At 51.1% G+C, this 22,658-nt stretch overlaps 1 protein-coding gene across 3 annotated transcripts; it reads right to left on the bottom strand.

The window, feature by feature from the left end:
• Positions 1-672: 672 nt before the first annotated feature.
• On the bottom strand, positions 673-22,658 carry LIG3 (DNA ligase 3). 3 transcript variants are annotated; one of them, XM_060080750.1, is made up of 21 exons: positions 22,510-22,658; positions 21,561-21,617; positions 19,183-19,733; positions 17,046-17,189; positions 14,756-14,953; positions 13,937-14,088; positions 13,079-13,245; positions 12,904-12,981; positions 12,263-12,431; positions 10,546-10,701; positions 8,662-8,793; positions 8,199-8,278; positions 7,172-7,259; positions 6,420-6,497; positions 5,999-6,122; positions 5,254-5,396; positions 4,840-4,914; positions 4,246-4,392; positions 3,510-3,717; positions 3,016-3,104; positions 673-1,898 (listed from the first exon to the last, which is right to left on the bottom strand). In XM_060080750.1, the coding sequence occupies exons 3-21, from the start codon at positions 19,727-19,729 to the stop codon at positions 1,665-1,667; spliced, it is 3,009 nt and encodes a 1,002-aa protein (XP_059936733.1). In that variant the 5' UTR covers positions 19,730-19,733; positions 21,561-21,617; positions 22,510-22,658; the 3' UTR covers positions 673-1,664. The 3 variants fall into 3 exon arrangements, with proteins under 3 accessions (XP_059936733.1, XP_059936732.1, XP_059936734.1); XM_060080749.1 differs by lacking the exon at positions 22,510-22,658 and having other exon boundaries at positions 21,561-22,344; XM_060080751.1 differs by lacking the exons at positions 673-1,898; positions 22,510-22,658 and adding an exon at positions 1,934-2,823 and having other exon boundaries at positions 21,561-22,344.

Here is a 22,658-nt window from a genome sequence, read left to right as displayed (position 1 = left end):
GTCCTGGCCTAGAGTCAGGGCACCTCCCCCTCCCTCCCAACACATTTTCAGCAGCAGCTGGAAACCCCGGTCAATCAGGTTGGAGTTGGCCTCCCAGCAGAGTGTGACCTCGGCTGAGCGCACTGGAGGAGGGCCGGGCAAGGCGGTGGCCCAGACTCAGACTCATGCTCGGGTATGCTCCAGAGACTGAGTCACATTAACCTCACTCACAGGGCCTGGACAAACGAGCCTCTGCCAATCTGTCGATAAGAAAAAACGGAATGGACCCTCAGAAGTCAGCAGAACCAGTTGGAAGTCAGTTCAAAACCAGAAGGTGACGTGACGAGCCTGCACTCAGACCAGAGTGGGCTGTACCGCACAGGTGCGAAGCTGTGGAGGTGGTCTGACAGGGTTCTGAAGTCAGGGGCCAGGCCCCAGTCTCCTGGGAAGGGTCTGGACATGCACACCAGTGCTGATCTTCCCAACTCCAGATCACTACGTGCCAGGCTCTGTGCTAAGTGCTTTACCTAAGGCCTCCTGAGGTCACTTACTCTTCACAGCAACCCTGTGATTTAGGTGCAGTTCCTGTCCCCATTCCTGGAGGGTTAGGGAGGTTAAGTTTCAGGGCTTGATTGAAACTCTGTCTGTCTACACCTGCACTGCCCAAGGTGGTAGTCACTAGCACTAGCCTCACGTTGACTACTTGAACGAAAATGAAAAGTTCACTTCCTCAGTTTTGTTAGCACATTTCACATGCTCAGAGTATAGCTGGTTCATGTTGGCCAGTGGAGATTTACAGGGTGCGTCCAATGCCATAAAAAGTTCTATTGAACTGCACTCGTCCATGCTAAATTGTTTTTCTTTTATTCAAATAGATCAGCCTCAGGCGTGCAGGAGCCATTCTTTGTAAGCAGGCTGTGTAGATTTGTCCTCAGGTGGGTCTTTAAAGAGCAGTCTTGTTTCCAGATTTGGGGGAGGCAGATCCTCCTGGAGCCCTTTATCCCCCGAGGAGTAGCCCGAACAGCCTCCCTTTCCTTCCTACCTCATCACGGTTCCCTCCCTTCAGATCGGGGCCCACACGCTGTAAGAAGAGAGCACAAAGACATAAAACCCATTTTGTTTTCTTTCAAGTGAGACTTCATTCCTGGCGGCCAGGCTGAATACAAGTTTTGCCAAATATAAGCATTTCTGGGGACAGTCTTTCTTTTAAATACAACTTTAAAATGGGCCTGGAAGTAGAAGGGGCAGGTAAGGGAGAAAAGACTGCCGCCAGGACGGGCTCTGTGGACAGAGCTTCAACAGCCGGCCTTCCCGTCACTCCTTAATCACTAGAATTATAGGGGGTGTGGGGGGAAGGGCATACATAACTCCAAGATAGTTCCTGGCTTTTTTGTTTTTGTTTTTTTTAAAAGCTTCTTTTTAAAGAAGAAAAAAAAAAGAGGTCAAAACCAGCACCCAGATCTGAAAGACCTATGTAAACTGGCAGGAGAAACTGGCTTCACAGGTGGTACCCACAGCAACTAACTCCAGTCTGGAAGAGACCACGCGTGGTTGGTGGGTTCTGGAAGACGCACAGCTGGGAGAAGAAAGCCCGTTCCCCCAGGTTCTGTCCCGTGCCTGCCTGCCCTGTCCAGGAGTAGTGCAGTGGGGAGAGCACAGCCAGAGGGCGACGGCAGGCAGCAGTCCTAGCAGGGAGCTACCAGTCTCCGTTTCCGGATGCAGGCCCAGATCCACTCCGGGGAGACCTGCTGGGCCTCAGGGTTCTTGTCCCTGCTACCCAGCACGTGTGTGGCTGAGGCCACGTCAAATTCCTGCGCCAGGTCCCCATCGAATGCCACAAAGTAGCGTCGGAGACGGCTGAAGTCTGGCGTGGAGGGCGGCAGGTAGAGCCGCACCCCGGTGAAGATGTCCAGCAGCACCTGCAAATGCACTGTGGTCAGGGCAGGCCCGGAGCAGGGCTGGACTGTGCTGGGGCAGATGGCTCTCCGCCCAGGGAGCGGAGACCAGCGAGGAGGGAGGTTAGAACAAAAGCCTGAGACAGGGAGCCTAGCGGTCAGGACACGAGGGGAAAGAGTTTACCGGAGGAAAGGTAAAGGCATCAAAACCCCGATCCTCCAGCCACTCCAGATTACACAGGACCTACATGCCCTTCCATCCTTGCCTAGAGGAAGAGAAGGGAGAGGAGACGGGTCCCTACACTGGGGACTTGGAAAGCATGTGTCTCCAAGAACCATCCAGGGGCTGGTGGGCAGGGCCAGGGGCGCTCAGACGCAGCGATGCTGCTCGATCGAGCGGTCCACTGTGTGTGCACTAGCTGGCCAAGGGGCCAGGAGCCCGGCTCGTGACTGCAGGCGGATTCCAGGCTTCAGGCAGGGAAAAGACGGAAAGGTCGTATAGGTGCTCTGGGGACTGGGTTCAGGGCCCAAGTTCCCAGACCTCCGTGCTGACTCCTGGGCTGGGGTGGCACAATCACCGTGTAGTGACCAGATGTCGAGTTCTTTATCTGCCCTTTGGGGCATCAGCTCCCCCAGGGCGGAACCGAGTCATTGGCCTCAGTAGGCGCGCAATAGCTGCTGTCAAACCAAAGACTTAACAAGGGAGTACGAGAGGGAAAAAGACGGTCACCAAGCCAGTGCCCTCTCCCGCTCCTCGCTGGCTGGCCCTGTTCACAAACTCACACTGCTGCACTCCCACACCCAGACTGGGCTTTCTCCCCTTTAATGTCAATTGTGACTTGGGGCCGGCAGCCGCCTGGGTCCCTGCAGCCTCTCGGCTGGGCTGGCTGCTCTATCGCCTGCCTGCTGGCACAGCGCTCCTTCCTCTCTGCTCGCTGGCCGGCCGCCTCTGCAAGGCAACAAGAGGGCACAGGGTGGAGCCGCAGCACTGCCAGCCCAGCTCGCGGCCAGGAGCAGCTGCAGGAGGGCAGGGGGTTGGCAGTTAGTCCTGATAACACCTTCGCTCGTCTCTCAGAGTCCAAGTGCAGAGAGTTGGGCACACAAGGCCCTCCCACCCCCCAGAGGGCACTGCTCTTCTTACCCTCACTTTTGCTTGGCATGGGGTCTCATCAGGAGCCTTCCGCTTCTCTCCCACTTTCACAGGGGAAGGCTTTGCAGCCAGCTTGTTGCCTGCAGGAGAGAGCTCAGGATGAGAACTAAAAAGAGGGCAGGGGAGCGGATAATGGTCCCTGAAGTCAGGGGAGTACAGAGAAGGGCTGGGCCCTTCCTCTGCTGTGAGGGTGGGTGAGACAGGAGCTAAGGGCTGTACGCTGAGCCTTTAGCTCAGAGGTGGCTTATCCCCGGCTCCGAGGGGCTCTCCCGGGGTCCTGTTATTCAGATTTACAGAGCAGGAGGATGCCCAGCAGAACAGCTTCTGGCCCATGGGTGGACACACAGCCAAGAATGCAGCCAACGTCAGCTGCAGTGGACAGAGAATCCATGACCTCAGGGCTGGAGTGTGAGACTGGGTCCTTGTCCTTGGTCTCTGCCCTCGTGTCCATTTTTCATCACCCCAGCCCCGACCCTTCTCCTTACCGCCTTTGCTGTTGGAGCTACTCAGCTTCCCTCCTGCCTTCTTGGCACGGGCGGAGGGCTGCTTGGGGGAGGCTCTCGGGGCCTCGTGGGACACAGCTGGCCCCGAGGTGCCCTCGTTCTCTCCGCTGCTGCCCCCTGTAGTGCAGCCCCCCTCATCTGCGGCCACTATGGCGAAAGCCGCCCGCTCCTTGGAGAGCTGGTACAGTTCCTGAGGAGCGGGGAGAATGTTGGTGTATCACTCCCTTCCCAGCCACTGGCCTCAGGCAGGCTGGGTGGTACGTTTTAGGTGACTGAGGAACAATGAGGGGAAAGAGACACGTAACAGGGAAAAGTGGCTGGCTTCCTTGGTACTTTTCTAGCTCTGGCCCTGTTTCTGGAGTAATCAGCACAGATCACTGTTCTGTTCCCCAGTTCTTTTCCGCAACGTAGAGACTGCAGCCTGGGGCCAGGTCCCCCACAGGAAGCCGTGAGACAGGAGCTCCCCCTCACCAGGACCCAGGGCTGCCCACGGGGGCCCGGTGAGTGTAGGGCTCTCTTCCGGGAGTGTGGGTGGGGGCCCAGTGCTGCTGCTCCTGGCCCTGCCACGGCTTGGGCTCCCTTTCTGGTAACTGCCCTCCTTGCGCATCTCAGTGCAGCGGGGAAAGGAGAAGACAGAGGACGCGGGAGGCCAGGGGCCCTCGGTTCCAAGGCTGGGACAGTGGGGTACAGGACACACACGCAGCCCAGGAGATGGCACCTTGAGTTGGGGGAGGTCAGTGGCAGACTTCCAGTCCTTATCATCACGGATTCGGGTGCAGCGAGGGAAACGGATGGAGATCCCATCGGCTGTGTGAGCCTCAGATTTCGAGAATTCAGCCCCTGTGATCTCCCACACTGCAGCTTTCTGTCAGGAGTAAGTCAGGTCACTCCCTGGTTAAGTAGAAAACACCTCCCAACCAGCTAAAAGCAATACAGAACAAGTTAAAATCAAAAAAGCAGTGGCTAACAGGAAGGAGATGAATTCAAGTCCCACTGTTGCTGCTGATGCTGTGTGACCTTAGGGAAGTCTCGTTTCTTCTCTGGGCCTCAGTTTCTCTGTCAGTGCAGGACGGGGTTGGCCCAGGTCACTTCTAGAGCAGACCCCCTGTGCCTAGAGGATGGGCAGTCCCTTTCTCTACTGAGGATGCCTCCTCAGTGTTGACTGGTCATCCCTGTGCCTGTCACTTGGCTAAACAGTCCAGAGCCCCACCCTGGGTGCACTGTCAGTGAGGCCGAGGTGACGTCTCTGTGGCACTAGAGAATGTACAAGCTCCGTTTTTGGGCTGGAGGACCCCAGGCCCTGGGCTAATACCTTTGGGTCTGGAACGATGAAGTCAGGATAGTAGATCTTATTGATTTTCAGCCAGCTGGGTATCTTGCTGGGATCCTAGAGGAGAAAAGATGCAGTCCTGGGCTGTTGCCAAAATGAGACTTAAACCCCTTCTTGGTCACGGGCTTGTGAGGACAGGTGACTTATCACAAAAGGCTGACCCTCGCCCCTTGGGATCCTCCCTGCCCAGAGAGGGTGTGGCCTGGAGGGCATGCAGGCCAGTTTCCACAAGGTAGGTACTCGGAGAACTTGAGGGCCTAATACTGCTCCTATGGCCAAGCGGCAGCTCTCTTTTCCGTGGAAACAGATAAACGATAACCTGCAGCCCCCATAACACTGCCTGTCTCAGGAATGACTGCCAGTCTAGAGGCCAGGGCCCCCAGGTCCCCTCCTCACCTTGCTGATCTTCACCATGTCCAGTTCCTTCTGTAGGCGGGCGAGCGTCGCGTCGTCGTGACCTCCTGCGCACTTGGTGACTGTGCACCACTTCTGGCTGCTCGGGTCATAGCAGCCCATGAGGAAGATGGACATCATGCCACCTGGGGGGAGGAGGGGCTAAATCAACTTGGGGGGGGCGCATCTCTGCCACCCGATCGTGCCCTGTGAGGGGCAGCCTGCTGGAGGAAAGGGCCCAGGCCTTGGCATCAGATGCCAGAGATCACCTCCTGGATCTACCCCTCACTAGCTGTTTAACCTTTTTGAGTCTCAGTTTGCTCTTCAGTGAATGAGGGATAATCACACCCGACGCTGGGCTCTGGTGGAGTAAGAGGAATTGAAGAGAGCCTGGCACACAGAAAGACGCCTACCAGTACCAGCTCCTCAGACCCAGCTTCCTCTCTAGTCAGGAAATGGGGATTTTCCCTGAGGAGAAAGCTGCCAGTCCCTGAAGCAACAGTTGGTGGTGAGCTTCTTTGCGCCAGGCTAGCACAGGGTACTCTTGCCTGATCTCTCCCTTACCAGGTCCGCAGCTCTCAAATGTCCCTGCCTGACGTAGCATGGGTGAGGTTGGGGCCCCTAATCCCAGAGCTTTGGACGTCATGACTGGCCACGCTAGCAGACCAAGCCAGGAAAAAGGCCTGCCTATTCCTTGAGTGGTACCTTTCAAAGAAGTACCATCCCAGGGGCCAGAGGCCAGCCTGACCTTTGCTCCCTTGCCCATAGAAGGCCCCAAGCACCACCAGGTCAGCTGTGTCAGCCATGGCCCCCTCGTTCAAATAGTCCTTCTTCACTTTCAGCCAGTGACGCTTTCCAGGCTCATATGTACCCTGAGGGGAAGCGAGAGAGAGACCGCAAACTAGAATGGATCCTCTGTATGAGGCGGGCTTTCTGCCTCTTCACACGACCCACTGCATCTGTCTCAGTGCCCAGCCCGTTCTGCTCCAGGCACTACGGGAGACACACACAAACCCGTCCTCTAGGACCCAGAACTCTGGAAAGACGCCCCCCCCCCGCCCCCCGCACTCACCCGCAAACACCTCAGACCACCGCTGCCACCGCCTGGCCAGGGCTGGAAAGGCTCGGGAGGGCTTCGCAGGAGAAAGCGAAGGAGGTGACCGTCTTACCTTCACGTCCTTCAGCACCAGCCCTTCCAAGCCCTCTTGGAGCACCCGGTTGATCATGTCAGCCAAGTCGGAAGCTTTCTGAGGGATGACAGGAGAGACGCTGAGCTTGGTACGAGAACAGAGAAGGGCTCTGGGAGTGAGGTAGAGGGGAGTTTCCTTTCACACACTAGCAAAGCGCCTGCTGGAAACACCCTGACTTGAATAGAAGGAACAAAAGCGCTAGCAGAGCAGCGACCAACCAGAGAGCTGCTTCGGCTCAGAGACACTGGGAGCCCACCTGGGAAGGATGCTTCATGCCCTGCCCTCCCAGGCGGAGACTGGGAGACGAACACAGGCAGACCTTGTCTTCCTGTGCTTTGCTTTGTTGCACTCTGCAGATACTGTGTTTTTTACAAACTGAAGGTTGTGGCAACCCTGTGTTGTCAGATGATGGTGAGCATTTTTTAGTATTTTTAATCAAGGTATGCACATTGTTTTTTTAGACATAATGCTATTACACACTTAAGAGACTATAGTATTAACATAACTTTTCTATGCACTGGGAAACCAAAAAATTCATGACTTATTTTATTGTGATATTGCTTTATTGTCTAGAACCAAACCCACAATATCTCCAAGGTCTGCCTGTATACACATCAGCTTCCCTCATAAGAAAATAATTAAGACTCATTCTCCCAGTCACATCTGACCCAAGGGGCTCTCTGCCCTGCTTTCAAACCACTAGGACACTGCCTAGGGTGGGATTCACTCACTGCGACTTGCTTCATTTCTGAGAACATGATCCGGTTGGGAATTTCAACCATGTTATCGTGAAGAAACTTCCGCCGTTCACACAGAGGCCTGAGGGGGACAGGAGAACCGAGGTCAGGCCAGGATCCTCCCACCCCCTTGAGGAGTTCTGAGGAGCGAGGGGGCACAACCATGAACTTCGGCTTCAGGGTTTGCCATGGCTTAGGGCCCTCATGTCTAACAGTTCTGCCTGCCCAGGGTGACAAGGGCTCCACGGGGACCAAAGACAGACGGTTATAAGCCATGGCACAGAGCCACTTCATTGTTGTAGTTCCTGTCTCTACCTCATCAGCCCAAACAGACTGTATAAATCCTGGTCCCACTTGAAAAATAACTCCGACTCTCATTTTCTGCACCCAGCTTCACCCCAGGCCCCAGGTGGGCTGGTGCTTGGAGCAGGCTGACAGGCCTCAGGACCTGAAGCCCAAACCCCAACTCCTACCCCCGCAGTTCTTTCTCCCTTCTGTCTCCTTCCCCTTCCACACTCAAGGCTGGTGTGGAGGGTGGGGCCTGGGATGCCTCTCTAAGGGAGGAAGAGGCCAAAACGGTTTCTCAGGCCCAAGAACTGGATGCAGCTAAGTCAAGACTGCTAGTTAGCCCTAAGAAGGCCCCAGCCACAGAACACCGACAATCACAAGCTTCCTGTTGTCGGCCTCTTCCAAAAACAAAACCTCTGAGCTGAAAACTATCTGCCTCATGTACCCGTAGGTGCTGAAGATAAACTGAAACCCTACTGTGCTCATAGTCTGTATCTCGTCAACAATCCATTTTGCTGCGGGTGGTTGAGCTTCCTCTGTGACTTAAGCATTCAGAGCCGAGACCTAGTCAACACATCGTGAATGGGGAGCTGTGTAGCAACTGTGCAGGCTCTTAGCTCCCTCCCGCTGCAGCTCCTGGGCACAGAGGCACCAGCTCCAGCCACTTCTCCTCCCTCCGATCCAATCTGAAGCCCTCACCTCCCCACCCAGGAATCAAAAATAGATCCCTCACCTATCCATCAAGCTGACATCATTGAAGTAGATACAATCAAAAACAAACAGGCAGACATTAGCATCCTGGAAGGCAGCTTTCTGTAAGGGAAAATGAGGTCGTAGGTACATAAGGGACAAAAGTAAGAGGGCATGAAAAATGGGGAGTACCAGTCCACTTCCAGAGACCCTCTGAAGCATCTGATACAAAAGGCCTATTTGTGCTGTGAAGTCCCTGGGCCATAAGGGCACTTGACAGATGGTCCTGAATAGAGACTCTGACCCAATTGTAAGGTAGTCGCCACTACTAGCCCTTTTTTTATGCAAAACACAAAAACACATTTAAACTCAGGGCTAAATTCAGAACCAGTTCAGAGATGAAGATAAGCTTGGCCCTAAGTAAGTGATACATTCCTCTCCATTCAGACTGACAGCGCACACACGTGCACACACTCACTCTTGCACATCTGGCCCTGAGCCAGTACCTTGTGCACTCCCAGAGTCCCAAAGGGCAGTGGTTTGCCTTTCTTGTTGTCGATCAGGAGCACCTCAGAGTCCAAGATCATGCTGTGGCCCCCAGGGAAAGCCTGGGGGATGTAGTCCTTAAAGTGGGCCACCTGGAGGCAGAAGGGTCACTCAGGGGAGGGAGTCAGGCCCCAGAAGGAACACAGAACACCAACATGTGCAAGACAAGCTAATGTGCAGAACAGACCTAGGCCTCGGCAGCCACCTAGACAAGAAGAATCAGCTGTTTCGGGACCTCTGCCCAGACCCAGGAAGAGGTCAGCCCATGTTGAGGTCATTTTCTATTGGCTGCAGAGGAGAATTTGCAGGAAAAAGGAAGAAACTGAGAGTGAAAATGAGCGGGGGGCGGGGGGGCAGACAAACACGGAATGGAGGGAGGGAAGGTGGGCAGGCAGAGATTTGTGCAGGAGAACAGACCAGTTGGAAAAAAGATGGAAGGAAGAAATGAGTCCCCTTAGGAGGAGCAAGGGAACGTGAGGAGCTTCTTCTCTGAGTGGGAGCTCTGAACCCATAGCCATCTTCAGAATGAGGAAGAAAAGGGTGTTTGGAATTGGATTTTTTTCCTGTGAAAGGCAGAGCCTTAGTGTTTACAGTCCTACAGGAAGAGGTCCCACTGTAACCCATGGTGGCCCCTGCCGAGTAAGGCCACGAAGGCAGTCCAGAGAGCATTACTGTGGTCCCATCCTCCCCTGGGCAGGGCACTTAGGCCATCACTACCTCAGAAGCTTGGAGGGGGTACAGGAAAGGCCTGCACATCCATCCCACTCCGCTTCCATCCGGCACCCAGCCCTTCAGGAACCAAAGCAAAGGGGAGAGAGGGATGAATGGAACTTTGGTAAGGCAGAGCAGGGAAACGGCCCCCGGTCTGGAAAGCTGTGCTCAAATGCCTTCCTAAGGAGCAGGAGGTGTCCCCAGAACCAGCTCACAGTTTGACTGTGAGCCCTCCCTACTGAGCAAGTGAGCCCACACCAATGCTCACGGGGAGGTCGTGCTCAGCTCTCCAGAACACTCAAACCTAACGGTCTGATTGCCCAGTGCTCTAGCAGGCAGGGGAGGCTGAGGTAAGGATGCGAGCCCCATACCACGTCCCCTCTCCCGGGGCTCTGAGAAGTGGAGTCTGAGCCAAGATAGAAGGGGGGACAAGAACAAGAACAAGAGGTCTACCTACCCTCCAGCTACTGGAGCCAGATGTTCTGCTGCTTTTCCCTGGACACCCCCAAAAGCTCCCAGAGGCCCCGGGAGCTAAGAAAGGCAGAGGGGCGAGGTTCTCAATGCCCTCTGATTGAGGGCAGGATTCTGGGCTCCCAGAAATCCTTGTGGGATTGTGTTTACATCTGAATGTAAGCTTCTGGAGGGGCAGAACTTCCACCCTTTTTTCTTTCTTTTTTTTTTTTAATGCTGGATGCCCGCTACCTAAACAGCAACCAGAATATACTAAGCACTTGATAAATATTTGTTGAACAAATTAATGAATGACAGCCCATTGGCCCTTTGTACCTGAGCCATGACTTAGCTGGCGGGGAGCACACAGGACCCGGAAACGCAGAAGACAAGCACTGCACGGGGCTCACCAGCTGAGCTCGCTATCGCGGCATCACAGCTGGCATCACTGCCCCCAGGCTCCGTGCTGACTGACCCCTGTCTGCGCTCTTTGGCTGTCCCTACTGAGCAGCCCCTCATTACTGGAAGACTCCAAAACTGAATACATGAATTCATTCTTTCATTCAACAAATACAAAGTAGACCCTATTTTACACCAGAGCTGGAATGGCTATGGAACACTGGCTTTGAGACTCTTAGAGGCAGGAAGTGAAAGAGTCCCAGCGGAAAGGAAGGGACCTGTACCTTGTGCGGCAAGACTGGCTTGAGACTGCGGCTGAAGTAGCTGAAGTGGTCCCCGTTCTTATGCACCTGGACTCGCTCCCCATCATACTTGATCTCAGAGAACATGCCATTCGGACACTTCTTCATCGCGTACTCGATGGACTTGCAGGCCTCGGCCTTGAGGTAGGGAAAGAAAAGCCTGGAGACTTACAGGTGCTCTTCCAAGAGGGGCTGCTCAGCAAGGACAGCCCGGAGCCCAGGTCCCAGGGGCCAACAGCCAGAGCATAACCCCAGGGCAGGCTGCGGAAGAGGTGATGGGAATGGGAAAGGCTGGGCAGTGTCGTATTCCAACAATAAAAGCGCCACCGAAATTGACACAGGAGCTTGCATTTTGAGGAATATATGAATGCAATTCATTGTAGAGCAAATACAATTCCACTGAAACAGCATTTGATTTTTTTGTCAATGATAATTTAGGGTCTTGCAGGGCCTCTGGCTTATTACTGAACACACAGTTATCTCAGCACAGGGGTTAGGCAGAGGTAAGATTAAAGCGTGCAGGTGACAGTGAGGCTGGCAGGATGGCAGCGATCAGGAATCCCTAGGACAGGACAGGACACAGGAGTGCTTATTCACATAACTGTGCTGTCCTGACTCAAACAACAATGACTATCATCTTGGAGGTATTTCTACGTGTCAGATCATACACAAAATTTCATTTCATCCTCAATGTTGTATCTTATGCCATAAATATTGTTGCTTTCGCTTTAGGAATGAGAAAGCTGAAGTTCACAGAGGTTAAATGCCCATTTTCGGTTACATAGCTAGTAAAGGGCAGAAATGAGATGTGAATCTAGGCCCAACTCCAAAGCCTGGGTGGTTAACCAGTAAGCTGTATAACCCATGCCACTCTTCAAATGACAGGTTGTAGAAGAGACTCCAGATAGAATTCTTATAAAAGTCAGAAAGGCCACTAATGGAGGGGGCCGGTCCCTCAAGATGAGATTTCACTATTTTGGTGCTGGCTGTCCCACAGAATACTTCCCTGTCCCAAACACAGAACCCTAGACCAAGACTTCAGTAAAACACACAAGACCGTTTCATACAAAGCAGCGCACCCCACTGAAACAATGCAAAGGCTCTCACAGCAGGCATGGCACCAGATGTGGACAGTCCTGTTGCACAAGAAAACCCAGTTCAGAAAGGAAATCTCATTTCTCATGAAATGAGCAGAGGCCCAAGAAGAGCTGGTCTTCATTCCTTAAGCTTCCTCTCTTTCCAGAAAAAAAGGAGACCCAAGTCACCCTGTCATAGGAAGCCTGGCTCTGTCACCAACTCTCAGAGCTACTCTGGGGCAGGTGACAGAAACAGGAGTTACTTTATACATCCACCTGACTTCAGGAAAGATGACAGGTGAACCGCTCTAGGTAGACGCTTCAGACTTCATTCCCATAAGAAAACTAAGGACCAAGAGAGGCTAAGGAACTCACCTAAGATTCTATACAGCTTGCTGATGGCCGAGCCGGGCCTAGATCTCGGGCCTTTGCACCAGGTCACTCCGTCTCCTCCTCTGCCTTTACTCCTCCATGAGAAACCACCTCTGCATCTCTACCCTTCCTTCCCCAAACTCCTCCAGCCAACATGCACAGGCCATCAATATCGTACCCTATCAGATCTCACGGGGAAGGATAGTAACTGTGGATAGGAGTAGAAAGCAGGGCCAGAGCAGCGTCCTTACCAGCATGGGCTGCACCGGGGTCATCAGTGAGGCCTGGACACTCAGAGCTCGTTTCCGGCCTGGCTCCTTCTTCACCTCCTGCTCGTTGCGGAGGACCCGCTCCACCACATCGTGCAGGTTGCGCGAGGCTTTGAAGGCGTCGTAGGCATTGGGGTCTAGGGCATCTAACCTGCCAAGGCCAACAGGAGCAAGGAAACAAAAACCACTGCCTTTGACCTTAAGGCTTTGGATAGCAGTCTGTCCTCAGAGAGAGGAGGGCTCCCAATATATGGGGAAGGGGTTATGTTCTATTGCCTAAAGACTTTCACAGGAGAAAAAGCTCTTGGAAAACTCAGCTCTTTTGAGATACTGTGCTACATGGATGCTGCCCCAGCAAAGAGGGGGCTGGAATGGGCAAGCAACTCATACCATAATTATTGAACATATTCCATATGTTTGATTGTAATAACTCTGTGAAAAGGTACTGTTATCTCCATTTCATGTATGAGAAAATGGAGGCTGAGCTAGGTCAAGTGATGGGTTCCACAGGAAAGAAGAAGGGAGAATCAGGATTCAAAACCAAATCAGGGCTCCAAAGTCCTGACACCAGCTGACAACAAAGAAAGTGGGCAGCTTCAACAATCAGAGCACCCGGTACTTACACATGTTTTGCACCTGAGTTCATCTTCAGATCATGTTTGATCAACCTGATGATGCACTTAAGGTCATTGGCTGTACACCTAGAGGGAGGAGGCACATTCAACTTGGTCTCTGAAAAGCTCTGCACTCCCAAACCTTCCTTCCCTTGTGATTCCTTCCCCCCAGGCCCATCCCCACCTGGAGGCGATGTCCTGCAGGGCCTGCTGCTGCTCGTCCTCCTTGGTGAGCTTGGAGAGCCGCAGGAGGAATTCATCCACCTCCTGGATGGTAAGAAGGCTCTTGGCAGCTGGGGGGAAAGACTTGCTCTGCTCAAAGAAGACTCTGATTGTCTCTGACACGTCACCCTGTCTCCAAAAACCAAAATGCCACTGCAGCAACCCCAGAGTGGCCAAGTGTAACCCCTGAGTCCCCAGGACTAAAGGGTGAATCAGAGAGTTCAATCACCGCTCCTATCCCCAACTCACACATATTGACCTCACTTCTTAAGAATCTGTCCCACCCACAGCTCATGGAAAAGGTACCTCCATCCTCCACAGGATCTGGCCACCTGCCTTAGCTGAGAAGTGATGCAAGAACTAATCCAGGGCCAAGCCAGTTTTGAGGCCTGTTAGAATCTGAACTAAGAGACAGATATGGTCATCAGATAATGGGGATGTTTGGATAGAAACTTTCCACTGTGCCAAGGCTGGAGTCATGAACAAACCAAAACTGAATGGTAAGCCCAAGTTATAGGGGAAAAAAAGCCAGAAAAAGCCAGGGTCTAGAATAAGAGCCCCTGGAGAGATAGTGGGAAGTCTCAGATCCAGCCCCTCGAGGTCTAGGCCTCTCGGGTGCAGCAGGGGTATAAGTTCAGTCCTCAGAACCTTGTGAAACTAACAGCTGTAGCCTCTCATTCAGCTCCTCTCATAATGAAAGCTTGCTCAAGTGTGTTTCAGTTTCCTAAAACAGTATGTGCTCCCCCAGAAAAAAGAGGGTACAGGTGCTTGGCTAGGCAGAACCCCACCTGGAATCCACCTACCCTCCCCTTCCTCTGACCTGCTCTAGGTCTCGTGCCATATCATCTGAGTTGCAGTTAAAAATGCGGCTGAAAAGCTTCACAATCTGCTTATCATTCAAGTTGTAAACACTCTTAATAACACCCGGCAGCAGCAGCTTCACTGTTAGGTACACGTCACCGTGGAAACCATCTGGAGGAGACAGAAGAAAGAAACCCTTCTTGAGAAATGGAGATAAACAAATAAATACATAACCTCAAGGAACCAAAAGAGATGTCTACATTGCTGCCCTTGCCGTGACGGGACCACAGGGTAGGGTGTGCATTTCACTACGGCAGCAAAGGCCGTGGCGTTGGGTGGCTGGTGGTGTGCCTCCCTTCTAGCCCCTGGATGAACTCCCGCATGGCAGAGCCATGACTTTCACTGTAGTGTCCCCAGTGATGAGCACGTTACAGATGCTCAATGATCCTTTGTTAGATGAATGAAAGAAACACAGTTGGAAGATTCTATTCCCAAGCTGTGCAAGTGGTTCACGAAAACCTAATCAAACATGCAGGATAGTGAATTCTCCTCTTGTTCAAATGGGATAGGTTCTTCTGGCCTCCTGGGGGCCAGAGTAAGGGAGGAAGAAAGATGCCAACACGTTTTGAGCAGCACTGGCTACACACTTCGTGGGGCTCAGTACAAAATGAAAATGTGGGCTCTTTGTTCGAAGGTGTTAAGAATTTCAAGATGGCAATAGCAGAGCACTAAACCAAGCGTGAGGCCCCGTGCAACTGTACTGTTCACATGTCCATGAAGCGGCCACGACGCTGAGCTCTTTAGAGGAGAAGCCCATCCAGGATGCTCGAGGCCCCACCTCCTGCTGAGCCTTTCTGAAGGAAGTCCTGGATGATCTGGGTCTTCGTGTTGTAGCTAGGATTTTCAGCCACCATGGCACACAACTTCCGAAACTCGCGTAGCAGACAATCCTTGTGCTTAGGGTCACATTTGCTTGAGGACAGACTTGTCTTAGGGGTAGGGCTTGAGTGGGCTTCCCCAGAGTTGTTGGGCTTCGCTGTTGGGAAGAGAAAAAGAGAGACAGCATAGATGATTCATCTTGCCTTTGCTGAGAAGGAAGAAAGGGAAACTAATAGACACTCTGCCGATGCTCTATACAGATGCAGCTTCACTTAACCCCCAAAACGAGCCCTTTGGGAGTAGATATTATACCCATTTTAAGGGTAAAAAAACAGAGGTCAAGTGATCTCCCCAGATCTCACAGCTGTTAATAGTAAAGAAACGACGGCCTCACACTGAGGCAGAAGACCCGCTGACGTGCATCCCTTTATATGACTCCTTCACAGAAGAATAAGGGCCGTTTTCATGCCAAGAGTGGTCAGGACGATCTCAGAGCACTTGCAAAGCTGAACCCAGAAAAGTTGGGAGCAGGAAGGGGGAAGAAATCAGGGAACTCGCTAGTCAATCTGAAACCACTGCTACTGCAGATTGTCAGAACTGGAAGAAGCCTTAAAAATTATCTAGTTCAATCTCTTCTTACTGATGAGGAGACCAAGGCCAGAGGAGAGAAGACATTGCCAGCTCCTTGCCACTCCCACCCACCCCCACACCACTTTCTTTTCTTTCTTACTGTAAAAACAAAAAGTAGGCAACAAGTAGGTCTTTCCTCCAGACACCCCAAATAACTGTGCAACTCTTTTGAGTTGATCCTCTTTTACCTCCTTGTGACCATTTACAAAGTAAATTTCATTCTGCAAGCTTGCAGCAAAGCCATTAGCAAGCTGTCTGCTGATATAAGTGTCTTCTTGCCTGGGCTCTGTAAATTATAAATCTATGCTCATCTCTAACCCGGAGTCTAAAGAGGATTTTAGGGGACAAGATCTCCAAAATGTCACTGTTCAGCAGCTTGTAAGAACTAGAACACCCCGTTTCTCCCAAATTCCCTCCCTAGAACCAGGGCCCTTCCAGAAACACACTGCCCTTACTGTCACCTGGACTCTTCCATATTTCTATCTTTGGCCTACCTCTGGACAAAAACCAAGCAAACCTTGGAGTTTTAAAATAATAAAATATCCCAGAGAGTCGGACACTGTTTTTGCAACTTTACCTCCTTTATTCCTTGTGAGACACTGTGGGATCAACAAGGCGGGTGTTGCCATGCCCACTTCACAGATGACGCCACAGAGGCTCAGACCAGGACCCAGGTCTTCTGACCTCAAGTCCGGGCTTCTTTCACTCACTAGAGAAGCAACCTCCTCAAACAACTTCTGAGCCCATGTGTTATGACTTTATTTTCTTTAGCTGAGGCGGTCACAAGAATGTCTCCATATAAAAGAAGTAACAGGTTGTAGGGTAAAAGACCACAGGTGCTGGAGTTAAACAGACTTCAGTGTAAATACTAACTCCATAATGATGCGGAGCATTGGCTTTCTCATTGATAAAATGGGCCTAATACAAGTACTTCCCAAAGTTTAACGAAGAACAAATGAAACTATGTATGTAAAAGCCCCCAGCCCAACGCTATCTGCTACACAAGGCCATGCAGGACATCTCCCTTCTTCTCTACTTTCATCTCCAGTTTGGGCAAGTTTAGGCATGCAATTTCTCAAGATTCTTCCATTATCAAAAAACAAGGAAGTAAAGGGCAGGTTATGTCTGATCCAGGTAAACTACTTCGAGGGGAAAAAGTCTTGACAAAACAAACATCTTTTTGCTGCAACAGAGATTAAAATATACAAAGAAATGCTATACAAGTGGGGCAATGAGAATTAGCCATTACCTCTCTGCTCAGATGGAAGCAAATTACAGTTGACCCTTCAACAACACAGGTTTGAACTGCCTGGGTCCACTTACACACAGATTTTTTCCAATAGCAAATAAGTACTATACAATCTGCAGTTGATTGAATCCATGGATGCAAACTGAGGGTATGGGAGAACAATGGATATGGAGAAACATGGGATAAGGAGGGTAGACTATAAATTGTCAACTGTGCAGAGGGTTTGGAGCCTCTAATGCCCATGTGTTCAAGGGTCACCGTATTAAGGAGGCTAGATAGCACAGAACGTTCACTCTTAACCAGAGTCCCAAATAGGATACTAAATTAAAAGGAGGACTGTAACAGCTCAGGTAACCCTGACCTATCTTACCTGAAAAGCCAGAAAATTTCCGGGGATTGGTATTGGTGACAAATGAGGCACCTTTCACTGGAGATGTCACCTGGCCAGTGGCTGTCAACTTAGCCTGGACAACAGCTTTCTTCTTTGGTGTGTTTGCTGCCTTGGAAGACAGATCTGTAGGACCCCAAAAGAAGGGAAAATATCCTTCAGTGAAAGATCCCTGAGAAAGCTTCTAAAGAATCTATCAACTGCTCTTACAGCCTGGCTAGGTAAGTTACTACCATGGTATTAACCCAATGCTGCCTACTGGCTGGCTGGTCTTCTTGAGTGGAGGTAGTAATAGGTTATTAGGGAGAGGGTGTCCTGGGGACAAAAGACTCAGTTACTCTTTATTTTCATTAGTAACTTAAATTTTCATCAACACTCTCCACCCCTTATCCCACATATAATAATCTCCAGATTATTTGGAGGAAATCAGTAATCATGTCTCAACAGATAAAATGTGGCAACCTCAGCTTATGGGATTAGACCCAATTTATAGATAACCAAGAAAGCAAAATGAAGATGGATAAACAGAGCATGTTGATTTGGTCTAAGTAGGAGAAAACCTCCAGCTGCTGAGTTATCTGAGCTATCTGACAGTCTACTTCTACCTCATGTTCTTCTTCCTCTGAATGAGATGGGTCAAGAAGTAACAAAGGCTGAGGCCAATGGCTAAGGCCAGGTAGGGCAGGAGGGGAGCTTGAGGAAAAAGTGTATGAGTAGTTTTCTCTCCCAGAAATCTCTTTTCCTCTCAAAGAACAAAGATAGGTGCCCATTTTAGAGTACTCCTACAGTGACCAGAACTAAACGTAATTGAAGATATGAATATTACTTTATAGATGAAGACACTGAAGGTCAGAAAGTACAAACTAGATTTGTAAGTATAAGATTTCTAAAATATGCATACATGTGAATATGCATGTATGTGCACATATATATGTATCTGTGTATGTATATATGTTTTTGCATACATACGAACATATATTTTCTAGTTCTGTCTGCTGAAGGGGATTAAAAGCAAGGACACCTCATGGCACCCAGGACATGGAACATCTAGATTCTGGTCTCTTATGCCATTTCCCCACTAACAGGAATAAGGACTCCAGAGAAATGGCTGATTCCAGGGATAAGACAGGATACATACAAGGTAAGCCTAAGAGCAAGCATACTGTTACGCCAGAGAATAAGGAAGTACTTTAAAACATTTTTTAAAATGTGATTTGGGCATTGAGGACAGAAACTAGCTCAGAGGGGCTCCCAACTGGCCAAATATGGGACAATTTAGCACCAAATTAATACAGTACAATTATAAGCCACCAGGAAAAAGTAGTAATCTGTGAGTTCATACAGATAATAAATTGATGGATAAAAGGGTGTAGTGGTAGGTACTCTATTCTTCAAAAATGTCAATGTCATAAAAGAAAAAGAAAGACCATGGCAATGTTCCAGATTAAAGGAGGCCAGAAATGACAACTAAATGAAACACCCGATCTTAGATTAGGATTCCATACTGAAGGGAGAGAACAGCTGTAAATTATCTGATCAACTGACAAAACTAGAATACAGATGGTGGATTAAAGTATTGTACCATGATAAATTTACTGGTTGATAGGTGTATTATGGTCAAGATATCCTTATTCGTAAGATACACACATTGAAATATTTAAAGGCAAAGAGCCATAATGTATGCTCAAATGGTTCAGGAAAAAAAAACTGTGTGTGTGGAAGGAGAGTAAGAGAGAGTGCGCGAGCACGCACGCGTGAACACAAATGATAAAGCAAACAGAGCAAAATGTTAACCATAGGTAAATCTGAGGGAATTCCCCAGCGGTCCAGTGGTTAGGATTCTGCGCTCTCACTGCTGAGGACCCGGGTTCAATCTGTGGTTGGGGAACTAAGATCCCACAAGCCACGTGGTGTGGCAAAAAAAAAAAAAAAAAAGTGAATATGAGCATCCTTTGTATTACTTTTATTCTTGCAACTCTTCTGTGAGTCTGAAGTTATTTCTGAACCAAAACTTAAAACAAAGACAGAAAGACAAACAGGAAGAAAGAAACTGGGCCCTACTCTCATCCCTTTTCTTCTCAGCACCAGTAAGTTGACAAAGCAGTATTCTCCATCCCACCTGCAATGTGCTGGCTTATCTGTTCTTTCTCATTATCTTCCAGCTCTTCCCAGCCTTCCAGCTCTGTGAGGTCCTCAATTTTTTTTGTGGTGGCCCGGGCCCGCTCCAGTTTCTCAAACATGCATTTAATGTGGTACCACTCTTTCATATCGCCCCCTGACTCTGAAAAGGGATTGGGCACCACCTTGCCGATTCGGCACACGCCCTTTACAATCTTTTCCTTGCATTTTTTGCAGCCAGCTGTGCCCCGCTTGGCATAGTCCACACAGAACCGTTGCTCTGCCATCTCACAGGGGCCACTGCAGAGTCCCACATGCGACCCTGGCAAGAAAACTAGGCAGGTGGCACGTGGTCTTAGATTGCTTTCCTGGAATGACACAACAGGCTTTCTTCTCTGGAGGAGGTGGTGTCCACGAAGAACTGTTTCTGACCACCGGCTGAACTGTCTTACGTCAGGCCAGTGATGCTGTTCTCGGAATAGGCACAGTTCTTTTTGGCTGAGCGCGCGGAGAGTTGGTGGTAAGAGGGTCTTAAAAGCCAAAGTCATACAGCTGCATGAAAGGGTGAGAGGCAGAAAAGTGAGTTATAGACAAGGAGGTAGGCTTCTAATTTCCTCAAAGGCAGACATCCTAACACAATCCATGCTGGCCAATCAAACACTTCCCAAAGTAGGAAAGTTTTTTTTTTTTTTTTTTTTTCCTGGCTGTGCAGCACAGCACATGGGATCTTAGTTCCCCCATCCAGGATCGGACCTGCGCCCCCTGAAGTGGAAGCTCAGAGTCCTAACCACTGGACCACCAGGGAAGACCAGGTATGAAAGATTTATTGCCTACAGGATGCAGAGTTCCAATACAGGAAAATTCAGTTTGCAAAAGGATGTTCAATTATCTAATGTATACATGTGTTTCTAGTAAATCACAATCAAGAGATTCCAAATAACATAAAACCTTCTCTCAGGCCACCAGCAGCCCCTAATCCTTAAAATGGATGGTGAGCCTTAAGAATAATAAGATCCTAGGGGCTTCCCTGGCGGCGCAGTGGTTGGGAGTGCGCCTGCCGATGCAGGGGACACGGGTTCGTGCCCCGGTCCGGGAGGATCCCACATGCCGCGGAGCGGCTGGGCCCGTGAGCCATGGCCGCTGAGCCTGCGCGTCCGGAGCCTGTGCTCCGCAACGGGAGCGGCCACAACAGTGAGAGGCCCACGTACCGCAAAAAAAAAAAAAAAAAAAGATCCTAAAGTTTCTTTTTAATCATCAAGAAAAATTACATTGGGAGTTCCCTGGTGGTCTAGTGGTTAGGACTCTGCGCTTTCACTGCAGTGCCCAGGGTTCAAACCCTGGTTGAGGAACTGAGATCCCAAAAGTTGTGTGGTGCAGCAAACCAAACCAAACCAAACCAAACCCACTACATTATGTTCATAAAGTTTTTAATGTGAAATATAATATATATGCCGTCCTCAGAAAATAATTAAGCCACTATATAGATGTGCGATTTAATCAGAAGCCCTATTTTGAGAGGCAATTAAATGGAGCCTAAAACCAGACTGCCTGGTTTCAAATCCTACCTAGCTCATTGGCTGTATGACCTTGGTAGGTTACTTAACCTCTCAGTTCCTCAATTTCCTTAACTGTAAAATGTGGATATTAATAGTACCTAACTCAAAGAGTTGTCACTCTAAGAATAAAGCCCTCAAAATCAATGAAGCAGTTATCCTTTAAGCTGAAGCTCCCTATGTGAAACTAGCCTGGTTATAATTCAGCAGCTTGAATTGGGAAATGCTGAAGTAGCTGGAACAGCAAGAATCAAAGGAACTGATCAATCAACCCGAATGGAAACAGGTATCATATCCACATGGCATCCCCCACCTTATTCTTTTTTTTTTTTTTTTTTTTGCGATACGCGGACCTCTCACTGTTGCGACTTCTCCCGTTGCGGAGCACAGGCTCCGGACGCGCAGGCTCAGCGGCCATGGCTCACGGGCCCAGCCGCTCCGCGGTATGTGGGATCCTCCCAGACCGGGGCACGAACCCGTGTCCCCTGCATCGGCAGGCGGACGCTCAACCACTGCGCCACAGGGGAAGCCCCCCCCTTCTCATACCCATATTTTCTTAAGTATCCTCGTCGTTCCAACTTTAAACAGACTGGATGTTATTTTCAGCCTGCACCCACCTTTGTAGTGAAATTGCTATTGGGTGACAATGGAAGGCAGGCTTTACTTACTGTAGTGCAACATGATGCAGAGGACAGCAGGTAACCGGGAATCAGAGACGGGAGCACAGTGTGACCATACAGTTCAAGGGCTATGTTATCTTTGAGAATTTCCTTTAACTCCCCTGAGTCTGTTTTCTTACTTCTAAGACAGAGAAAATAATACCTACCTCACGGGATGGCTGGGAAAATTAAAATAAGTCCATGGTGGGGAGGCTCTGAACTCCCTGAAAATGTATACAAAAAGGTGCACATTCAGCATTGTACATTTTGGGGGGGAGAGACGGTCATGATTTTCAGGAAACTCACAAAGGTCTCTATAACCCCGAGAAGTTGAGGAACCACAGGGGTGAGGTACGGGAAAGCACGCTAGGCCCGTAAGAAGCGCTCAGAACAAGGATCACCACCTTCCTTGGAGGGCGAGTAACGAAGCCCTCCCCCTCCCGTCCCCCCCCCACCACGCCGGGACCACAGGAGCCGACAAGAGAGGACCTCGCAGCGCCCGACCCTCCGCAGGGCCCAGGAGGCGCTGGGCCACGAGGCACAAAGCCGCGTGAGGAACCCCGCCTGGCTCACAGCCCCCAGAGCCGCCGCTCAGCATTTCATCAAAGGGAACGGAAAAGAAAACCACTGAGGCCTGAACGCAGCCGGGCCGGGAAGTGAAAGCCCAGCGACCGTTTTTCCCGGAGGGCCTCCCCGCGACGCTTTCGGGAGTGGGCACGGGCTACTACTGCCCGGGGCGGACAGCGGGGACACCGGGAGGGGGCGGGGAAGCGAGTCCCTCGATTCGGGCAGGAGGGGCCTCCAGGACACAGCCCGGGGCTGGGCTGAAGGGCACGCGGCGGGAAGAGAAAGGCTCCCGAGGTCCCTCCGAAGCCCATCGACTTCAGCGCGGCGGGTGGGCAGATCCGGCCAGAGCAGCCCCGCGGAAGCCGGGGGCACCCTGCCTCGGCGCAGGCCGGCGGGGCTCCCCGGGGGCCGCCACGTCACGGAGGGTGTGCCCTGGGGCTCCGCGGGCGGGCGGAGGAGGAGGTCAGGAGGCTGGCTCCCAGCCGCCCCAGCCTCGGAACCCGGGCTGCCTCTCTCCCCCCTGCTCGGCCCGGCCGCGCCGTCCCTCACCTGCGTTCCCGGCTCCGGCTCCACCTCAGGCCTAGGGCCAGGCACCCACAGGCCGCGCGCAGCCACCAAGGTTGTAACGCCTGTCTCTTTAAATCCGGGTCCTTGCGCTGGCCGCAGCGCGCAGGCGCAGAGGTTCAGGCCCCAGCGGC

This window comes from Mesoplodon densirostris, chromosome 18 (genome assembly GCF_025265405.1).
Source record: "Mesoplodon densirostris isolate mMesDen1 chromosome 18, mMesDen1 primary haplotype, whole genome shotgun sequence".
Taxonomy (NCBI): Eukaryota; Metazoa; Chordata; class Mammalia; order Artiodactyla; family Ziphiidae; genus Mesoplodon; species Mesoplodon densirostris.
The sequence above is the reverse complement of the archived record's forward strand: the minus strand, read 5'-3'. Positions and strand labels throughout refer to the sequence as shown.

Excerpts from the sequence above, each read along its gene's own strand:
- LIG3 (XM_060080749.1), bottom strand. The coding sequence starts at position 21,652 with ATGCTGAATGTGCACCTTTTTGTATACATTTTCAGGGAGTTCAGAGCC. Across the intron at positions 17,190-19,182 it reads GATAAGCCAGCACATTGCAG|ATCTGTCTTCCAAGGCAGCA; the intron begins GTGGGATGGAGA and ends GGGGTCCTACAG. Across the intron at positions 7,260-8,198 it reads GATGTCAGCTTGATGGATAG|GCCTCTGTGTGAACGGCGGA; the intron begins GTGAGGGATCTA and ends TGTCCCCCTCAG.